This window comes from Eptatretus burgeri, chromosome 11 (assembly GCF_056783735.1).
Source record: "Eptatretus burgeri isolate ZD-2024b chromosome 11, Ebu_testis_v1, whole genome shotgun sequence".
In the NCBI taxonomy this organism is placed as follows: Eukaryota; Metazoa; Chordata; class Myxini; order Myxiniformes; family Myxinidae; genus Eptatretus; species Eptatretus burgeri.
The window spans coordinates 28,524,632-28,544,482 of NC_140971.1; the positions used below are offsets into that span (position 1 = coordinate 28,524,632).

Genomic DNA, 19,851 nt, shown 5'->3' on the forward strand with positions numbered 1-19,851 from the left:
ACAGTGCCAGCGCTTTGGGGAAAGCAATGCGAAAGGCAAAACGGGCATTGACTTCCTCATAGCCGAGGACCCCGAAGCGAAGAAAAGCCGTGATCAGAAAGCTGTACACTTCAATCCAAGCAGATCAAGAGAATGATCCTGAACAACAAAAGCCGAAAGGGAGCCAAAACTCCATTCCAAGTGAAACCATTGAGGCGGTGAAAATATTTTACGCCAGGGATGATATTAGTCGGCAAGCTCCAGGCAGAAAAGATGTCGTCACCATGAGGGCAGATGATGGTACTAAAGTCCAGTACCAAACCAGGCACCTCACTTGCTCCGTAAACTAAGTTTACGCGCTGTTCCAGAAGGAATTCCCAGATACGGAAATTGGTAAAAGCAAGTTCGCTGAACTTCGTCCTCCGCATATTCTACTGAGCAGCAAATTACCACATAATATAATGTTTGCTTGTGCCGGTATCATGAAAATTTCGTGATCGCTGTAAATGCTTTGCATAAGGTCCAGCCGTCTGTACCAATGTATTCACATGACCTCTCTCAAATGTTTCTATGTAACCAAACGCGCCGCAAATGTTGGTTTAACGAATGTGAAACCTGCTCTGATGCAAAAGGATTCTGAAAAGTGTGTGTTGTTGATGAAAACAGACAAGTTACATGGACCACTTGTAAAAATGACTGTGATGGAAAACTTGCCAAAGTCATTGAGGAGGGTACAACAAATGATTTGGTGGACCACATTTGTAATCTGATCCCAAAGTTCATGGAGCATTGCTTCGTCAAAAGGGAGCAGGCCTGTTCGTATAGCAAGGAACAGGATGCTGCCTCTGCCAGTGAACATTCTGATACAGCTCTTCTTCAGGTGGATTTCTCGGAAAATTACACTTGTGCTACCAGCATGAGATTCAGAGTGCTCACTGGCAGCAGGCTCAGGTCAGTCTGTTCACAGCTGCATTATGGTTTGAAGGTACAATCCATCCAATTGTATTGGCGTCAGACAACCTTACACATTCGAAGGAAACCTTTGTCGCATATATAGATCGTTTGTTAGACACAATTCCAGACAGTGTCACACATGTATCCGTATGGTCCGATGGGCCTGCTTCCCAGTTCAAGAATAGGTATATTCTTGCTTTGTTGAAGCCTCTGCAGGAGAAACACAATAAAGAAATCATCTGGAATTTCTTTGCAACGTCTCCCAGAAAGGGTCCGGTGGACGGAATCGGTGGTGCCGTCAAGCGTGTTGTATGGAATACGGTTAGGAATAGAAAGGCCATTGTTACCAATGCGTCAAGCTTCAGGGAAGCGGAAATGACAAGTAATGTGCTTGTAGCTGAAATAAAGGGCACGGAGATTGAAAGAAGAAATGAAGTCCTGGGAATCAGTCAGGTTTTTTTAATGATGCCAGTCCTGTACCTGGTATAGGTGGTGCGCATTGTATGAAGTTGATGAATGACGAGATAGAACTCTGTACAATCACCTCAGACGCTAGGCCTGCAGATGCGAGGCCTGCAGTTGCGTTGCCTGCCTCAGATGCTGATGTGAACACCAAGATCTGCGTTGGGGATTGGGTTCTCGTGCAATATGAGAAGACAAATTACCCAGGGGAAGTGAAACGTGTAGAACATGAAGAATGTCAGGTGAGCGTCATGGTGCCAGCTGGAAAAAAATGGAAGTGGCCTGTTCGGCCTGATGAGATTTTCTACACACACGACAATATTGTTCGAAGAGTGGAGCTCCCATTCATTGTGAACCACCGCGGCCATTTTGCCTTTGTAGATTTCTAGTGGGCACTCGAGACAGTTTTACTGCACAAAAGTGCATATTGTTTCTGTTATGAATGGCCCATTTGAAAGCTAAAATTCCTAGTTATGGCCCGTTTGAAAGTTGTTTGAAAGCTATTAATTCCTAGTTTTGGCCTGTTTGAAAGTTAATTAATTCCTAGTTATTTAATGTTATCTCTGTTGTTAGGTTACATCAAATTCACTACCTGTAAATACTTGTCAGTAAGTTCAGCCTTTGTGAAGACAGCCGTGTGGATTATCAGTGTGGGAAAATTTGTAACAGGAGTCACGGTAACGCGAGTCACGATCATAATTTAATTTATTGCCCATATTTAGAAAGGAAAATCAATTCTTTGTATCTTGTATGAAAGCCTGTTTAACTGTAACCCTTTGAACCCACAAACGATATTCTTTCGTTTTATCAGTTTAGGACAAATTTGGTATGAACATGAGGTGATTCTTTGGCTTTCCCTTTTCTGTAACGCGAGTCACGCTATAAATAAATTCAAGTAAAAACTATATTAGACAATTGAATAATTATTATTTGTTTTCTTTTCATACCTTACCCGCAAAGGTTATTACAAACTGAAGTACAACTTCTGACCTGTATCACTGCATTGTATACTCTGAGATATAGATTGTCAATTGAGCTAAAATGTAACGCGAATCACGATGGAATTGCCCAACGCCATCTTTTCGCCGGCAACGGTGTCCACGAACGAGCGGCATCTCCGCCGACAAACACGACGGCTTCCTTGTTGGAGCGAAAGCCGGTGATTCCTACCACGTCCGCGTTTGACGGCAAGATCGGATCAGAATGACAAAAGGGGCGGAGCCAGCCGGGGGTGAAGGGTCGAAGGTGAAAGACCAAACACCACCCCCGAACCCGATAAAAGGCCGGGCTGAAACGCCGAGAAACCAGTTGAGTTGAGTAGTTGAGTACGGAGTTCAGAGTGGAGTCTGCAGTTCGGAATGGAGCTCGGTTGTTGATTGGAGCTCGGTCGTTGGAGTCCGGTGGAGTTTGGAGCCTGGAGTCCAGTCGGGTCGAGCCTGCAGTGCAGTGCAGAGTTGTTGGTCGGTGAAGGCAGGAGAGAAGTCGCCAGCCAGCGACATAATGGTCCGAAGTGATCGGGCCCCGGGACGGTCCGAGCGACGCTAAGGAGTGAGCGGGCTCTTAAAAGAGCATCAACTCCAAAAGAGCAAGGCCCGTTCGCTCCTCTGAGGCATCGTCGGCCAGGCCCGATTGACCAGGCCGCACGGCTCGGCCTGGACCAACCAGGCCACCGTTACACCAGCTGCCGTGTTGACGACGAGACATATGGAGGGTTGCCGACCGAAAGACCCATCGCGTCGTCTCCAGGGCGACAAGGTAACCTGCACGGCCTCGCGGAGCTCCTTCGGTCTTCCAAGCTCCGAGGAACATTAAAGGCCTATGGGCCCAGTTATCCCTTTTCTTTTCTGGGGTTTTTGCATGGAAATCTGTGGCGCCTTGTCCCTTAAGTAGAGAATTGTTATAAGTACATGTAAATGACAATAGACAACGGCTGTAGGTCTTTTTGCTCGTGTCTTGTCCCTTACCCCCATTCATTGCCTTGCTTGCATATGTGCGTGTACAAATAAATGTCCGCATTGTTTGAATATTCACCTGCTCGTTGCGTCCCTTCCTCCATTGAACTTCCATAATTGCGTTCAGAATAAATACCTGGTTTTTAACACCGATAAGATAATTAATCGAGTCCAACGGGGCTTGGCGATAATAAACCGCTCAGTAATCACAGACGGAAAGAGCTGCTTAAAGCGGCTCGTTTCCGAGCAGATCCCGTTGAGGTACAACCTCTCGGTAGTCTGTCCGCGCGACTAATTAGGTAAATCGACAGTTCGGCGATCGACCCTGTAGCGCGGGCAGAGCATTGACAAGGTTGTGGTGTGGTTAAAAACACACCCGTAGCTGGATTTCGGCGTTGATCCGAAAGCTGCGACTGGATTGCCACGGTTGGTGGGCGCGCGGGCGCAATTCGCTAAGGCGGTCGCATGCACGCCGGAGTGGTGGAAATTCACAATATATATATATATATATATATATATATATATATATATATATATATATATATATATATATATATATATATATATATATATATATATATATATATATATATATATACATATATACGTGGAGTGTGACGAGCACTCCCCGATCTCAATTGGACGTTGTCCTACACCAAAGCATCACCTCCAACCCAGAGGCCTCAACATGGTGACTCTGTCAAACAGACAAAGATTACATGGTCAACATCACTTAAACATGAAATGGAGGTGCCTATCCAGATTTCTGTCTTGTTTGCCCTCATCAGGATGGCATACCGATAAATATCGAACCAATGATGAGCACATTCATTGTTGATACATCAGATGCACCTCCTGACTGTCATGGTGAGCATCGCTGCGGATTATGTCTCACACGGACTATGTCCAATGGGGAACAGGGGAGTGCTCGTCACACTCCACATGTTTATATTTACCCACCGATCACATCACGTCCCTTCTGGTTGAATGGTTTGCATTAGCAGGAACAATAGTCTGGGTGGCAGATGGACGGTTGTTCTTCGCGGATTATGTGGTTTTTCCGTGTGAGACATAACCCGCGGCCATGCTCACCATAACATTCAGGAGGTGCATCTGATTTTATGTAGATGTAGATGTAGATGTACATATACACCTGATCTCTACTTCCAGGATTTCAAATGTAGATGGTACTGTATGGACCTTACCCTTTCCTATTTTCTGGTTGTTGCTAAAAACCAGTAAATCTATTTTCTTCTGTCTGCAACCTATTGCTCAAATTCACTAATGATTAAAGCAGAGGCCAACTAAAACTCTGGGCATGATTCTCATATCCTCATGCTTGGATTAATGTAACTCACTAGCTTACCTGTCAATTCTCTTAAGTCCTCACAACTTTTACAGAATATGGTATCTCGGCTCATTGTTCAAACTCGTAAATTTGATGACTTTACTCCAATTCTCAATATTTCTCTTTCAAGCCAAGCATAAGTACGTTTGTGCCTAAATTTCTGTCCGAATCACATTTAACACCTCTGTTAGAAAGTTGCAATCAAACACAGGAATCTCTTGGTCGTTCCATGCACAAGGATGAAGACTTTTGGTGATCGAGCATTCCCCAAGTATGCTCATCATCTGTGGAACTTGCTGTCTTTTAAAATTTGCAGTCGTAGGTATTACAGTTAAAAAAAATTTGTTAAAATCTCATCTCTCTACAATTGCTTTTATGTTTTTTTTAAAATTTACCTTTTTTTTTCTTTGCAAAGTGGTTTGAGATTTTACTTCAAAATAAAAAGCACAATTTAAGAAATTGACAAGGATATGGAAGATTTTCAACTCAACTTTCTAGTTATTTACTTAACTTAAGTTACTCGAATTAATGACTGGATGCCACCAATTGGACTGGTTGAAATAAAGGAAACAGATAACTGGAAATTATCCACAGCAGTTTCTTGTAGGAAAAACAAAACAAAGAGATTCATTAATTCCATGAAATAGTCATTATCAAAAATATTGTTATCCCAGAATTCCCCTCATAGCCATGAAAATCTCTCCCCAAAGATAAACACAAAATAATTACAAGGGCATGCTCTCGCATTCCGTGTTCGAGTGACATATTTATGTGGTGGATGTGTAAAATGAACAGAAATACCGACTGTATTCAACAATAAAGCAATACTGTATTATCACTGGATGCGCGCGCGCGCACACGCACGCACACACACACACACACACACACACACACACACACACACACACACACACACACACACACACACACACACACACACACACACACACACACACACACACACACACACACACACACACACACACACACACACACACAATAATTTCACATCAGAGAGGATGTGTTAAAGTTGTTTCAGCATAAAAACCATCATGCCCCTACATCATGATACATGTGCTCCAAAGATGTACCTTTGATGGTTGAGTCAATACAATTGCCTGCTGTTGCTGTGATGTCATCCAGAGCTGCGATGCCACAGTACAGGAGGCCATGGCATTTGTAAACAAATATAATCTGAAATTCAGCAAGAAATAAAGTCAACATATTGTCACGTGTAAGGGGCCTACGAACCCTCGCTCACCAGCCTTGTACATATGGGACATGGACCCAAATAACCTTGTGGTGATTGGTCAAATTGAAATCCACGCATGGGAAATGGAAGCCTGTTATTATCCAATGGCTGTCCACTGTATTAGTTAGCCTCATGGAATTAGGAGGAGACACCTCCACTTTAATGATTGCAAACAGCTTAATAAAAAGAAAATGGTGACAATATGTCAAAAATGTCACAGCAATGCGTATTAATTCAACTGAGGCTGAGCAAAACGAGGTTGAGGCCTTTATTCCTGATATGTGAAACACCCTGCAACCCATGCCTACAGAAAACCGACTTTTTTTTTAATGCTGGATGCATTTTCCATCCATTCATCATGTAACTTTGATAAATATTATTTATCACACACCCAACCTGTCCACCGCGCTCTTATGTTGAAAGTTTGTGTCAATCGCTAAAGCGGTTGCAGAGAAAATGAATTTAAAAGCATACGAGAAGGGCACTCAGTAGAGAGCTTACCATCGCCACACAATGCTGATCAAGAACATATCAGATCTCTCAACCCTCTCTGTCTCCTAACTTTTTCTCTTCTTCTCTCATTGTGTGTCTCTCTTGAAACGTTTCTCTGGGGCAGAGTTGTGCACCACCTGAAACGGTGTCCTTGTACATATGTAACGCAATCCCTGCCACTACCAAAGTGGACTGACCAGGATGGAATTCCAAGTATTTCAAAAGTGGCTTCATGTGCAAGGCTACAAATCTCCGTCCTACCATTGCAGAGCTGACAGCACAATTTTTTTTTGAGTATTGTAGTGATTTTCATTGCAGTTGTACACCATTGGAGACCCCCCCCCCCACCATCATCCATCCATTTGGACCATACTCTGTGCAGAGCGTTGGTGCTGTCTAAGCAGTCTCCTTGGCTATTTGGCACAATCCTGGATGACTCGCCACTCTGACACAGGATACCAGCAAGCTGTCACTCATTTTGCCGACCTCGGAAGGATGACAGGCAGAGTCAACCCCAACTGGTATTAGTGAAACAACTGAGTGGGATTTGAACTCAGGATCCTAGGATCCCAAGCCCACCACCCTAACCATTAAGCCAAACCAGGCATGCCCCCCCCCCAACCTTTCCTTTTTATGTTACAATATGTTCTGTTTTTCACTACTACAGCAGAAATGAGTGTAGAATTTATGAGGGATGGTGTTAAAAGAGTATATAGTGGAAGATGAGTTTTACAGAATATGATGGTTTGAAGACCCAAGTTGAGGAAAAAAAATGGATCATATCTCATGCTGTAGGACAAGATGATATCACACAATATTGAGTTTAACAGAGGAGAGGTGCATCCACAGTACCTGGTGTGTGTGTTCAGAGTGCAGATTGAGTTCTGCTTGCAGCCAACTGTTGAGGCTTTGTTTAGTCCAAGACCAGACCATCTTAGGCCGCTCATTATTTGATTCCTTTTGCAGAAGGTACAAAGCTGTATGACCAGACCATGTGCTTGAGAGTACATAGTAAAAACGAAGGCAATACTCGCGTCTTGCTGGTAATGGTGGGGATGTAAGATGTGCAACCAATCGCTTGCTCACATCAGCTTGCAGGTGCGCCTGCAGGAAGTAACCTGTAAGCACAATAAATATACAGCAATGGAAGGAGATATGGTCTGCTATTAGAGTTAAGTAAGTGTCCAACAGGATCGTGCAGAGCTAGCCCACTTAAGTTTAAACTGTAAACACCTCCGGAATTTTTAAACTATCTTTAAAAATCATTATTTTAATTGAATTGAAGTATATACCTGAAGACTGCGTGGGGTATTCTATGACCTCTCTCGTTGAGAAAAGTTTTTGGGAAGCCAGTTACGATCCATTTTCACTTTTACATTTAAATTTCGTCGATAAGAAATGGCTATTGTTTCATCATTTACCAACACATTTTAACGTCAATTCACTCATTACATTTCCATCATTCTCCAAAACGTATAACTCCTGGATTTTATATTCTTACCCTTTCCTGTTGTGTGATCACCCCTCGGTATGCTGTTTGGTGCCACAGACACCCGTTGCCACATGTCTTGACTATCACCTTGCAGGAAATGGCAAAACCCATCTTCAAAGTCACAGCTTGCTAATGATTTGATGAAGTCTGAGGATACAATGGGGACGCATCATGAGCAACAATGCAAAGACAGTCTATGTATGTTTTTGTACTTGTTTTATGGTCCTTTTTTCCATGGTTATGACACAGAGATAGACGCAAGATTAAAATATGAAAAGAAGGTACGATTGAGAGGATAATGAAGCGATTGCATCATCAACTCGATAGGTGTCCACTGTGCAGCATTTGGATCAAGCCACAAACGTCCAACCTGCTTTATACTGCAATTCTGAGGATTAGAGTGAATGGAAATGTCGATGACAAATGGATTGTTTACATCCTAATATCAGCACACAGGTGAAACTATGGGGTTTAGTACATTTGTGAGGCATATCACATTCGATTTTGTGGTCAGTCCTAACCATTTTATTGGCAAAAAGGAGGCTGAGTGCGTAAGCCCACCTACATATATATATATATATATATATATATATATATATATATATATATATATATATATATATATATATATATATATATATATATATATATATATATCCTCTCACCTTTGAGCCCTATACAGATTTCCTATTGATGAACCCTGTTAAACTTTACTGGAAGGCATAAGAACTGACATGAAAGTGTGAAACTCCAACTATGGGTAGAAATTGTGAAGGAACCTGCATCCTACAGGTGGATGAGTACCATTCACACCTATAATGGTTAAAGAACACAGGAGGGCTCTTGTCCTATGATGTTCAGTAGGTTTAGTAAGGTTTACTTCGTTACAGTGGGAAATATTTTCTGAGTTTGGTGTTGTAGCAGTGTCGTGCTCACAAACTCAATGGTGTATTGGTAGTAAACCCAATATATCGGCAACCAGCTGCAACCAAGGTTCCCTCCCTGAATTATTTGTCTTGCTTTACCTCTGCTTATCCAGCTCTTTGGACGAGAGGAAGATGGCTGTCCACTGGAAAGCAAGCATCTGCAATATTATGTCGAAACGTAAGCGCTGAGGGTTTGGTATTGATTCAGTGCTCAGCAAAAAGTGTGCATAATGCTGCCCACGATTTTGCGAAGAAACAATGTACCACTCACTATATTGGGATGGCCTGCATGCCCCTTTCTGGAAAGGGCCCGGCAAAAGGTGGGCTAAACAAACCAGCATCGCCCCCAAAATTTCCTGTCTGCAAATTAAAATTAAATTTCTCTGTTTGGAATGTACGTATCATGATGTTACATGGAATTGTCACTGACATCAAATCACCTGAGTTTAAAAAAACAGCCATTATTACCTCTGCCACAGAAAGTGGATGGAGGTTATGTTTTTACCCCTGTTTGTCTTTCTGTCTGTTTGTTTGTCTGTCTGTTTGGGAGCATATCTCAAAAAGATGAATGGATTTGGGCCTAAACTTGGTGGACAGGTTTGTTGTGTGAACAAAGATGAATTTATTCCATTTTGTTGAAGATCTGGATCCAGATACGAGAATTTTTCAAAGTGATTCTTCACCAATGAGAGATAAGATAGGGCCAAAAACGATATATAGAATGAGATCTCAAACAGTTATGGACGGATTCAGACAAAACTAGGTGGATGAGTTGGGTAGGTTGCAAGAACAAGCCAATGAGGTTTTGGTTAAGGTCTGGATCCAGATCCGGCCTATCAGTGGGATACAAAACGTAAACTGTTTAGCCTGGCAGAGGTATGTATGCTCTACCGAGTGCCATTCCAGTTACCTTCGTCAGAGGAGAGGGTATTGCATTTGGGTCTGTTTGTTACTTCCGAATATCAAAGATTTTTCAAGTACTGTATATTGGTTGGTTGCATGTGTTATTATCTTGCCAAAACGAAGTTTTTGCAAGATATGTTAGTCAGCTTATATGTTTTTATCTTGCTAAAACGAAGTTTTTGCAAGATCTGTTACTTGGTAAGTTTTTTTTGTTTGTTTGTCTGTAATCATTGGCTTTTTCAACTTTATATCACTCTGTAGAGCACAATTCTCATCGGAAACTCTTGTGGGTACACATATCATAGTATTATTACAATACCCTTCAGCACACATAAAGGTCAAGGTCACTTTGTCGCAAATCAGGGGAGTTGACGAAACCCTTATTTTTTGAGTAATTTAAATCGAATAATCTCCAAACTTTATGGAAATGTAGTATATGGTCTGGCGCTCAGCTGATTAATTTTAGCGCTGGAGGTCGAAAGTTTTTGACCCCAAGGTCAAATTTTGAAATCTTAGGTACCATATCGTGTAATACCTCAAATTGAACACCTCGATGAGTGCTTTCTAGATATGTCAAGCTTGAGACATTATGACGTCATTTGGTGACGTTATGAGGCAAACACATATTTTTATCTTGCCAAAACGAAGCTTTTGCAAGATATGTTAGTCGGCTTGTATGTTTTTTTTTTGTTGTTTGTCTGTAATCACGTATCGATCAATCTGCAGAGCACAGTTATCATTGGAAATTTTTGTAACTTCGCATATCAGAGTCCTATAGAGGTCCCTTTCAGCGCATAAAATTTTCAAGGTCAAGGTCAAAGGTCAAGGTCACTTTGTCACAAATCAGGGGAGTCGACGAAACCCTTATATTTTGAGTAATTTTGATCGGATCGTCTTCAAACTTCATGGGAATATAGTTCATGGTCTGGCGCTCAGCTGATTAATTTTTGGTGGTGATCAGCCTTGACCTTCATGGTTAGCACTGGAGGTCGAAAGTTTTTGACCCCAAGGTCAAATTTTGAAATCTTAGATACCATATTGAGTAATACCTCATATGAAAGCGCTTGATAAGTGCATTCCAGATCTGTCAAAAGTTTGACGCTATGACGTCAATGATGCAATTTTTCATGAAAATTTTATTTCCTCAGTTCTCATCAAAATCTCATGATATTTCATGTACAACGGTCCTGGAGAGATACCATTAACCGCATGAAAATATAAAGGTCAAGGTCAAGGTCACAAAAAGGTCAAGCATCAAGGTCGACGAAACCCTTATTTTTTGAGTAACTTTAATCGAATAAATATGTCACTCATGTTCACATTTTGGCAAGATACTGGTCACCCTGGGGGTGACATTTGTTTCTGTTAATTATTAATTATGTAACACACCAGTACACAACTGCCACAAAAATACACCACACAATACTATACAAACACCACACAAATCAAGTCATGGCGAGGGTCTGCAATCTCTGATTGCTCTTTTTATTGTTGATAATTAATTGCGGAGATATCTAATATCCACATTACTACCCCCCACATTACTAAACCCCCTACTTGGTAATGTACATCTAAATGAGTAACATGTACTTTCTATTGGAGTGGAAAAGGTGAAAGTGACAGAAGTGCTACGACTGAACTCCCTATGAAGTACGGAGATGGTTGGTCATGCCATTAAAAAAAAAGTAGCATTGTATCCTGTGTGGAGCAACGTGTAGCTATATCATGTCGACTTTCATCAATCTGGCCATCACAAATGCAGCTTCAGGGATCAGTTTCGCTTTATATCATAAAAACCTTCTTCCAAGGTAAATAGTGGAGTCAAGTAACTTGGAAACTCCCATGTTCAAGACTCTAACACCACTCAACTTGACCACGTCATCACGAGGTGTAAATTAATTGGTGATATATGTCACACAAGAAGCATGCACAGTGCCATTGGTGATACTGACCATGCACTGGTACACTGCAAGACCAAAATCCAGCTCATAAGTTTTGTCAAGCGAAACATAAACCAGTTGCAAAGCTCAACACTGCCACTGAAACTCGCTGAAGTTACATCTTATATTTCAAACACTTATTGAAGAGAAACTCTTCAGGGCACAATCACCAACAAGGTGGAGGGATGAAAGGAAATACCTTTGTGGTGTTCTCTTTGATATAACCATTGAAGTCTATGGTTGAGTTACAATGTCTTAACCGGACTGATTCATGGCAAGTATCGAGACTTTGAAACTAGTTCGTTATTGAAGTAAATGCATGGTTCAACATTTTTTCATTCAAACTCACTGTACTGTTCAGTATGAGACGAGAATCTGTATTCAGCAGTACTGTGTAAACCTGTCTGGATGTAGCCAAAAATGTGCTGAAAAAAGTGACCTTCGAGTTTGGTAAAGTGGTATAAATGAAGCACTTGGACCAGTTCCAAGGAAAACTGCATCACTTTGATGCTCCTGGAAACTTCAATCTGATCATCCTGAGCAAATGAATCACTGGGTGGAGTGTTTGAAGATCTATACTCACAGGAAACATCAGCAAAAGATCCACTCCACAACAACTGAGGTTCCATGAATGAAATAATAAGACATCATTATCTGAACTCGAACCATTGCAGAAACATGAAGCTCGGAGAGGGATCTGGAGTCGAAGGTATATCAATGACGAAGAAAACATTGCATTCATATTTTATGGTTTTCTGTTGTCATGTGAGAAAAATGGTTGTTTGAAGCAGGATCTAAGAGATATGGTCTGCTTTCTTTCCCTTCTTCTTCACCACTCACCTTTACCTTCATTTTATTAATGTCAAGATGTAAACCTTTCTTCTCTATCACATTTTTCCAATTTTGAAACTTCTCTCTTGTTTCTGTTTCACCATCAGCATTCAATACTAAGTCATCAGCAACCTTTCATTCTTCGTCAATTCTTGCTTCACAATTAGAAACAGTAGAGGACTTAAAACTGATCCCTGGGAGAAACGTACATTGACATCAAACACTTCAGTGCGTATGAAGTTGATCTTTACCATTGTTATTGATTTTGTCTGTACTGTTCCCATGACTAATTTTAACATTTCTTAAGGCACGAGCTGCCTTCTGAGAGCCGATTCAACAACTCCTCTTGGGACTCCATCATATATATGCTTTCTATAGATCAACAAAAACATGATGGTTTCCATTTTTTACCAAATATTTCTCCATTAACTCAAGATAGAAAATAGCTCCTCCTGTTGATCTTCCAGGCATCGTACTATATTAAGTAAGGCAATTCTGTGTGTGCGTGAGTGTGTGTGGGTACATGTAAGTCTGAAAACGTACAAGAAAACAGGGCTGGGCTGATCTCCACCAAATTTTGCATGCGTGTTGGTAGTATCCAGTCAGGTCATGGGCACAACCCCCTCCCCTTGTGAGGTGGTGGGGTTGGGGGGGGGGAGACTTACGATTTTCATTTGTATACATGCTACAATGCAAGTGGTTTAATGACCCCTGCTGCAAACAGGAGGGATCATTAGCCATGGCACAAAATATACATGCCCCTTCCCCCTCTCCCCACACCATTCAGGATTTCCCCCCACCTCACACCCTCACAGCTTTGTCCCAGCCCCATACCTCCCCAGATTCACGCCAGCTTTCCACCCTACTGGCAAATCATCCAACCCTGTCCTGTAGTGTACGGACTTCAAACATCCGAGGTATCCACTCCAATCTTATAGATCTCTCAATCCAGGCCACTACCGATAAACCGGATGAGCCGATAAATCTGTTTCACAGAATCCTTCCTCCCACAGGATGTCTGAGACTCCATAGTGGTTCTCCATAGCTATTGTCTCCTCCAGTTTGATCGACCTGAACCATCGACCACCTGAAGAAAGAAGAACTGACTCCTGGTGGAGTTGCACTGTACATCAAGAACTCCATTGCTCAATCACCATATACTAATCTTAAGCTTCCCAAACACTGGGCTGTGACTCCCCCTCCACTCCCACCTCTGTCTGTGTTTTGTACTGTCCTCCAAACAAGATATTTAAGGAATACCATTTGCTCGTTTGGTACCGTGGGAATGTATGATTAGTAGTGTGTAAGGGGATTGTTTATTTTTGACATACTGGTTATTTGTTGTTCTTGCTTCCTCCACATTCTCTCCCGATGACCATTGTCATTTCTTTATTAAATCAATTTGGTCTCTGGTGAATTCTGGTGGTCGAGGTTCTCCTGGAATGAATAAGAAAGACTGTTGAGGACTAATTGGCTTTGGTGAGTCAACACCATACACCCATATTGAGTCGCATGTCAGGCTCACTTGACCTCACATACGATGTGCGGCGCCTCATTGGCATGATGCTTGGTGGATTCGGACTTTCAATTCACATGGCATCGTGGATTTTTGACACATGATATGTCAAGGAAGACCTCAAAGTGATTGACCATTGCAGTCGTGTTGCTATGACGCATCAAATCCGTCTGGGCGGGGTCAAAAGACAATCAGAGCAACCGACGACTGTTACAATACACTTTGTTCTTTGCAAGTAACAAAGGATAAATAAACAATGCTTCACGTCTCGACATCCTGAAAATCGAGTAAAATTAATGGTATAACACTGACCGTTAATTGGCGTACCTTTCTGAAGATTGTGTACCATGATAACACCTTCCTTGTCTCAGAAAAATGATGCTATAACCTTGCTGCTAGAGGCAGCTGTGTTGAACTTCTTGGGTGTAGAGAACTTGTGATTTTCCACTGATTACTTTGTGTTTTAGATAGGGATAAAAAGTGGAGTACCCGTGTTTTAACCTGGGTCACAACATGGCCAAAGAAAGCCTGTGGATCACTTTGAAATTGTGAAATTTGTATCCTGGCACTCTTCTGCTTATGGTGTTAGATTTCTGGCCACCCATATTGCCAAGACCTCATTCATATTTAGCTTTTGAGGCAAAAATCCCTTCAACTGATGTTTTGCTTGTGCCATGGACCTTTGCAGCCTGTGTGTCATCACTGTGTTTTGAACAGAATTTGGCATTTCATCACATGGGTCGTCCTAACCTTGGCTCTTCTTCTGTTCTCCCTCTGTCACACTTGAATTGAGCAGACCTCTCCTTAACTCTGTCTCTATGATAGGGCATCTTGACATCATGTTTACACCATATCAACACGAATTGAGAAGCAAATATCATAACCTTGAGAAGCAAATATTTAATCCCAGCTTGATATTTGATGTTCCATTTCATAAAACTGGTTAGGGTGCCATTGAAACTCAATCATTATGTGAAAAATAAAAACGAGAAATATTCAATAATTTGTCATTATTCGTTATTAAAGTTGTACTACATAATCTACATAATCGTAATCTACCAAGTCGACATATATAATCGATTGGGTTGTGACTTCCTTGATAAACTGGAAACTTATGGGATTCCCTTCATCCCCTGTGGGACGAAGACCTCCATCAACTCAAGTTAGTATTGTCAACTGCAGGTTTGCGAGAGATTTGGGGCAGAAATTTGTAGTTTTCCAGGGTATCAGTGATCACTCACCTACTCTTCGCAAAGGAGATCACGTCGGGTCTTTTACGTTCACCTATTGTTAGCGTATGAAACATCCGGCTTAACGTCCATCTGAGGCACAGCACACTTCATAATGCAACACCCTGTGGATTGCTCTAGAATGTCTAGATGGAAGGTATTGGCTGAGATGGTATCTTAATTTTGGCCTGAGCAGCAGCATGCATTATCCCTTATCCACCGTAGCTTGTTCGGTCAAACTTCATGATAAAACCCATTCTGGTTTCATTATGGAGTTTGTCTGACCATCGATATCCTCTCACCTGATTGGTTGTTCTGACTGCAGGATGATCTCTCAAAAGACACGTCATCAAATGCGACGAACCCCTTCATGGTGCTGGATAAAGTTCCTTCAAAGATGATCTGAAAAACAATGTTAAAAAGCAATTTTACTTTGTGTATTCCAGTATACTGATAAAAAAACCCCCAACTCGGCAGCATTAAAAAAAATTACAACAAAAAAAACATTAATCTTCCTGAATCGAAAGTTTCTTTATTAATTATTCTCTCTGACGTTTCAGGAATTGCTTCTCTCTGTCCTTGCTGCGATGCATAAATGTACCTACAAGGAATAGGAAAACAACATTTTTCAGGAACATGCACAAGCCGTTAGAGATTACCGAGTGAGTAATTCAAAGTAAGCACGTGAAGCGATTCCAAGCTCACATAAAAGCATCAAAAAATGCCGAAATGCACTTTCAAAGAATTGGACAATCAAACAAACAAAGCTTGTAGGTTGATCATTAAAATTATAGGAGAGGGCATTAAAGCCATGATATGATTTAGACAGCAACCAATCATTATCCAAATATTTGCCAACTTTCTGAGGATCCCAATAAAACAAACTACTGTGATATAATCATTCCCAGTATGCTTTAAGAGTATTATTGGCTGGTTCCATTGTGGTAAACAATTGTCTCTTACCTTGTACTCGAGGGATAATCATTCATTGTGAAGAACTGCATGAGCACTGTACTTTCACAGTGCACGAGCAAGTATTCCATAAAATCACGTCAAAGGACCTTAACGTACGGTATATATTTATTATGCAAACACTACTGCATTGTGTTGGATTGTCAAAAATGTTTGTGCTGCGATGGATGTTTCCTTAGGGATTGAGGAAAGCTCTGAGATTTGCTCTTTAATCAGAATGATTGTAACTCAAGCCAAAATTGCTAATCAGAAAGGATGAGAGATTCTGGCACGTGCGGTGTCTGGTGGATACTCTGCCAGCTAGCATTCTCTGTCTGGTGGATACTTTGTCAATTGTGCATCAATTTCACAACAGACATTCAACCATTTCCTTTGGAGAATATTGAGCATGGAGGAAACCTGGTTATACCGTTATGATCCAGGCTCAAACCAATGGAGCTCAGTGATGCTGCATCTGAACTTGCATGTTCAAACCAACTGTCTCGACTCAGAATAATTGGACAGGAACCATGCAAGAATTGTAAAAATTGGCTGAGAACCCTCCTGTCCCAGTGGAGTTTGTGCTGGATCAAAAGGACCACGATGTGCATTCTGAATTGTCATCACGTATCCGGCTCAAATGTCATGACGATAACTCACCCATTTAGCTGTTTGTCATTTCGAGCCATTACTTATGACCAAAGCATGCGAGCCTGGTGTGGCTCAGTGGTTAAGGCGGTGGCTTGGGATCCTTGGTGTCCTGAGTTCGAGCCCTGCTGGCCACTGAGTTAGCATCAGGGGGGTTGACTCAGCCTGTCATCCTTCTGAAGGTTGGCAAAATGAGTACCAGTATACTGGTAATTATCCCTGCAGGGTCGAAGGCGACTGAAGGGTTGGTGTCAGGATGGGCATCCGGCCATAAAAACATTGCTACAAGAAAGGGTACCGTGATTGGAGCCTGCACAAAGCTGACCCCTGCTCAGGGATAAAGGCTTTCAAATGGTGTGATGACTTATGACCAAAGCATGCCTGCGAGTTATCCCTTTTCCTCCTCGATGTGTCGAAGAGTTCAAATCTCCTGAAATAAATTTTTGACAATTCGGCACAATCCATTCGCGTACCACAAATGAGAGTCATCAAAACAGCTGCCATGACTTGTCATCCCCACATTTTATATATACAATTTTCATATATACATATATATTTATACATATATACATGTATATGTATAAATGTATATGTATAAATGTATATGTATAAATGTATATGTACAAATGTATATATATATATATATATATATATATACATAAAATGGGGGGATATTGTAATCAGCTCTGTGTATCTGTCTGTTTGTCACACTATTTGCTCCTAAACGATGGTGCAGAAATTCACGAAACTTGGTCGTTACAATTAACACATGACAAGAATGTACAAGAGCAGTATCATTTTTGTCACTGCCCCCCTGGGACCCTGGGGGGGGGGAGGGGTGTCAAAAGATCTTAATCTAAACACACAGCCAAGATGAAGTGCCATGGCCAAAGGAGCTTAAATAAACATATGATAAAGAGGGTATTACACATCCTTTCAAAAAAAGTGTATACATGATTGAGGCTGGTGGCAGAGCAAGAGCAGAATGAAAGGGAACAAAATAGAAAGGGGAAAACACTAGCAGCAGAGTAGCAGGTCGGGATATATATATATATATATATATATATATATATATATATATATATATAATATATATATATATATATAATATATATATATATATGAACAAGTTGCACAAAAGCTGAAAGAAACACAGCAAGAAGAGGAAGAGGAAAGTGGGGATGAAACAGAAAAGGAAGAAAGCAACTGACAACTAACAAACGATAAGGGGTGAGGAGCTGGGGGGATGGGGTGGGGGATCACAATAACCTGGAAAAAAGGAGTGCTTGGGAATGGAGTAATTTGGGGTTAAAGAGATCATGAGTGTGGATGCGAGATGACTTGAGGTAGTGGTGAACAGCTGTCTTGAAGCCCTGGAGGGAAGAATGGGACTGCACAGACTGGGAAAGTTGGTTCCACAGGTGAGAGGAAAGTGGAACAAATGAGTACAAATGAGCAGTGAGCCTGAGTTTTGGTAGTTTAAGAAGAGGGTTACTGGCAGACCATTTATGCTCCCTGCAGAAACCTAGGAGGGACATAGCCAAGAGAGGGCAGAGGGTGCAAAATCAAAAAGGAAGCGGTATAATACAGAGACCACTTTTGTCTGCGATGCGAGAGGAAAAGGCATACACAATCTCAATGGAAGTTAGCACAATGAACAACAATCATGTGAATACATAAAGCTACACACAGCAAACAGGATATATGAACCGGCAACATTCAGTGGAAGCCTGTTGTCCTGCAGGATGGGCCTGTTGAATGCAAATATTGAGGACATAAAGATTTGCACAGTGAAAGGGTGTACCTTTCGGTGCTTTCCAGACATGTACGGAGGACCAGAAAAGTACGGAATGTAAATGCGCTTCCGATGTCATGCGTGGAGTCAAGGTTTTGATGTTTGTCACATTACTGGTTTGATATTCAGAGCAATCTCGTGCCATGTCCACCATCACAGTGACACTGTGCTATTATCACTGTACCCAGTAGGCACCTGATAGCATTAGTACAGTGATCTTTAAAAATTTTTTTTTTTTAAATTACTGTATTGAACTTCATAAATGGTGTGGTTCTTTCGGCATCATGTTTATCGAAGTATTAAAAGCAACCTGCAGCATACATTTGATCGTATGCTTGATTTATTTTCCTGTTATTACTAGGCGGGTGGTTTATCTTGCAGGAACCCATCACTGCTTACATCTCGTGCTGTGCATTACTTTGTGTGAATGCTGAAATAGTGCCAGGTATCTGAGAGTTTGAGAAATGGTACATGAAGCTGGTGCCATGCTTTTATCTCTTGCAGTATAACTTTATAAACCTCAATTAGCAGCATGCAATGAAGTTATTGGGAAGGTTCACAGTGACCGCTGTGCTGTACATTTGATCGTAAGTTTGATTGATTGATTGTGTTGTGAAGTGGTGACATGTTCAATCTTCATCTACTTTACAGCCTCAACATCAAGGTTCTATATATTTATTAAATGGTTTTCTATTGGAAGAACACTGGAAGGGTGGAGAAAGTCGCTGCATAAATTTTTTTTTTGATACGACAACCAGTCCGTGGAACATAGTCGATGGAACATATCTGTTTGTTATAATGAGAGTCTACTGTACCGAACCATAAAGCTATTACAAAATATTTTCACTTCATATTATGGTTTGAAGAACGGGTAAGTTAAGTGGAATGATAGATCAGAGGTACTGTTCCTGAGTTAAGTAAATATAGTTGAACATTCCAAAAATTGTCGCCATAATGCTGTCAGTGCCAGCCGAGTACAATGTAATTACAGAGGAGATGTAAAGTCAGCAGTAAGTTCCATAATCATGAGGATGTTAAAGATCTCACAGTACCTTAAATAATACGAGTTCCTTTTCAAAGAACTTCAATGCAGAAGGAGATTGGGACACTCAAAGCATGCACAATGATTGCCAAACTTTGGTTGTTCGTCCATGCTCTGTTCTTTTTTAATTGCTGAGCAT

General features: G+C 41.3%; 1 protein-coding gene across 3 annotated transcripts in view; it reads right to left on the bottom strand.

The window, feature by feature from the left end:
• Positions 1–4,500: 4,500 nt before the first annotated feature.
• LOC147016752 (thyroid hormone-induced protein B-like) overlaps positions 4,501–19,851 on the bottom strand; it is a 94,850-nt gene continuing 79,499 nt past the window's right edge. For 2 of the 3 annotated variants that reach the window (XM_085845713.1, XM_085845711.1), the window contains exons 7-10: positions 15,579–15,678; positions 7,941–8,078; positions 7,292–7,557; positions 5,731–5,889 (exon numbers count right to left, since the gene is read on the bottom strand). In XM_085845713.1, the coding sequence (XP_085701839.1) occupies positions 5,746–5,889; positions 7,292–7,557; positions 7,941–8,078; positions 15,579–15,678 (648 nt within the window). In that variant the 3' untranslated portion in view covers positions 5,731–5,745. Of the gene's footprint in view, positions 5,890–7,291; positions 7,558–7,940; positions 8,079–15,578; positions 15,679–19,851 lie in introns of all 3 variants that reach the window. The other variant, XM_085845712.1, reaches the window with a different exon arrangement.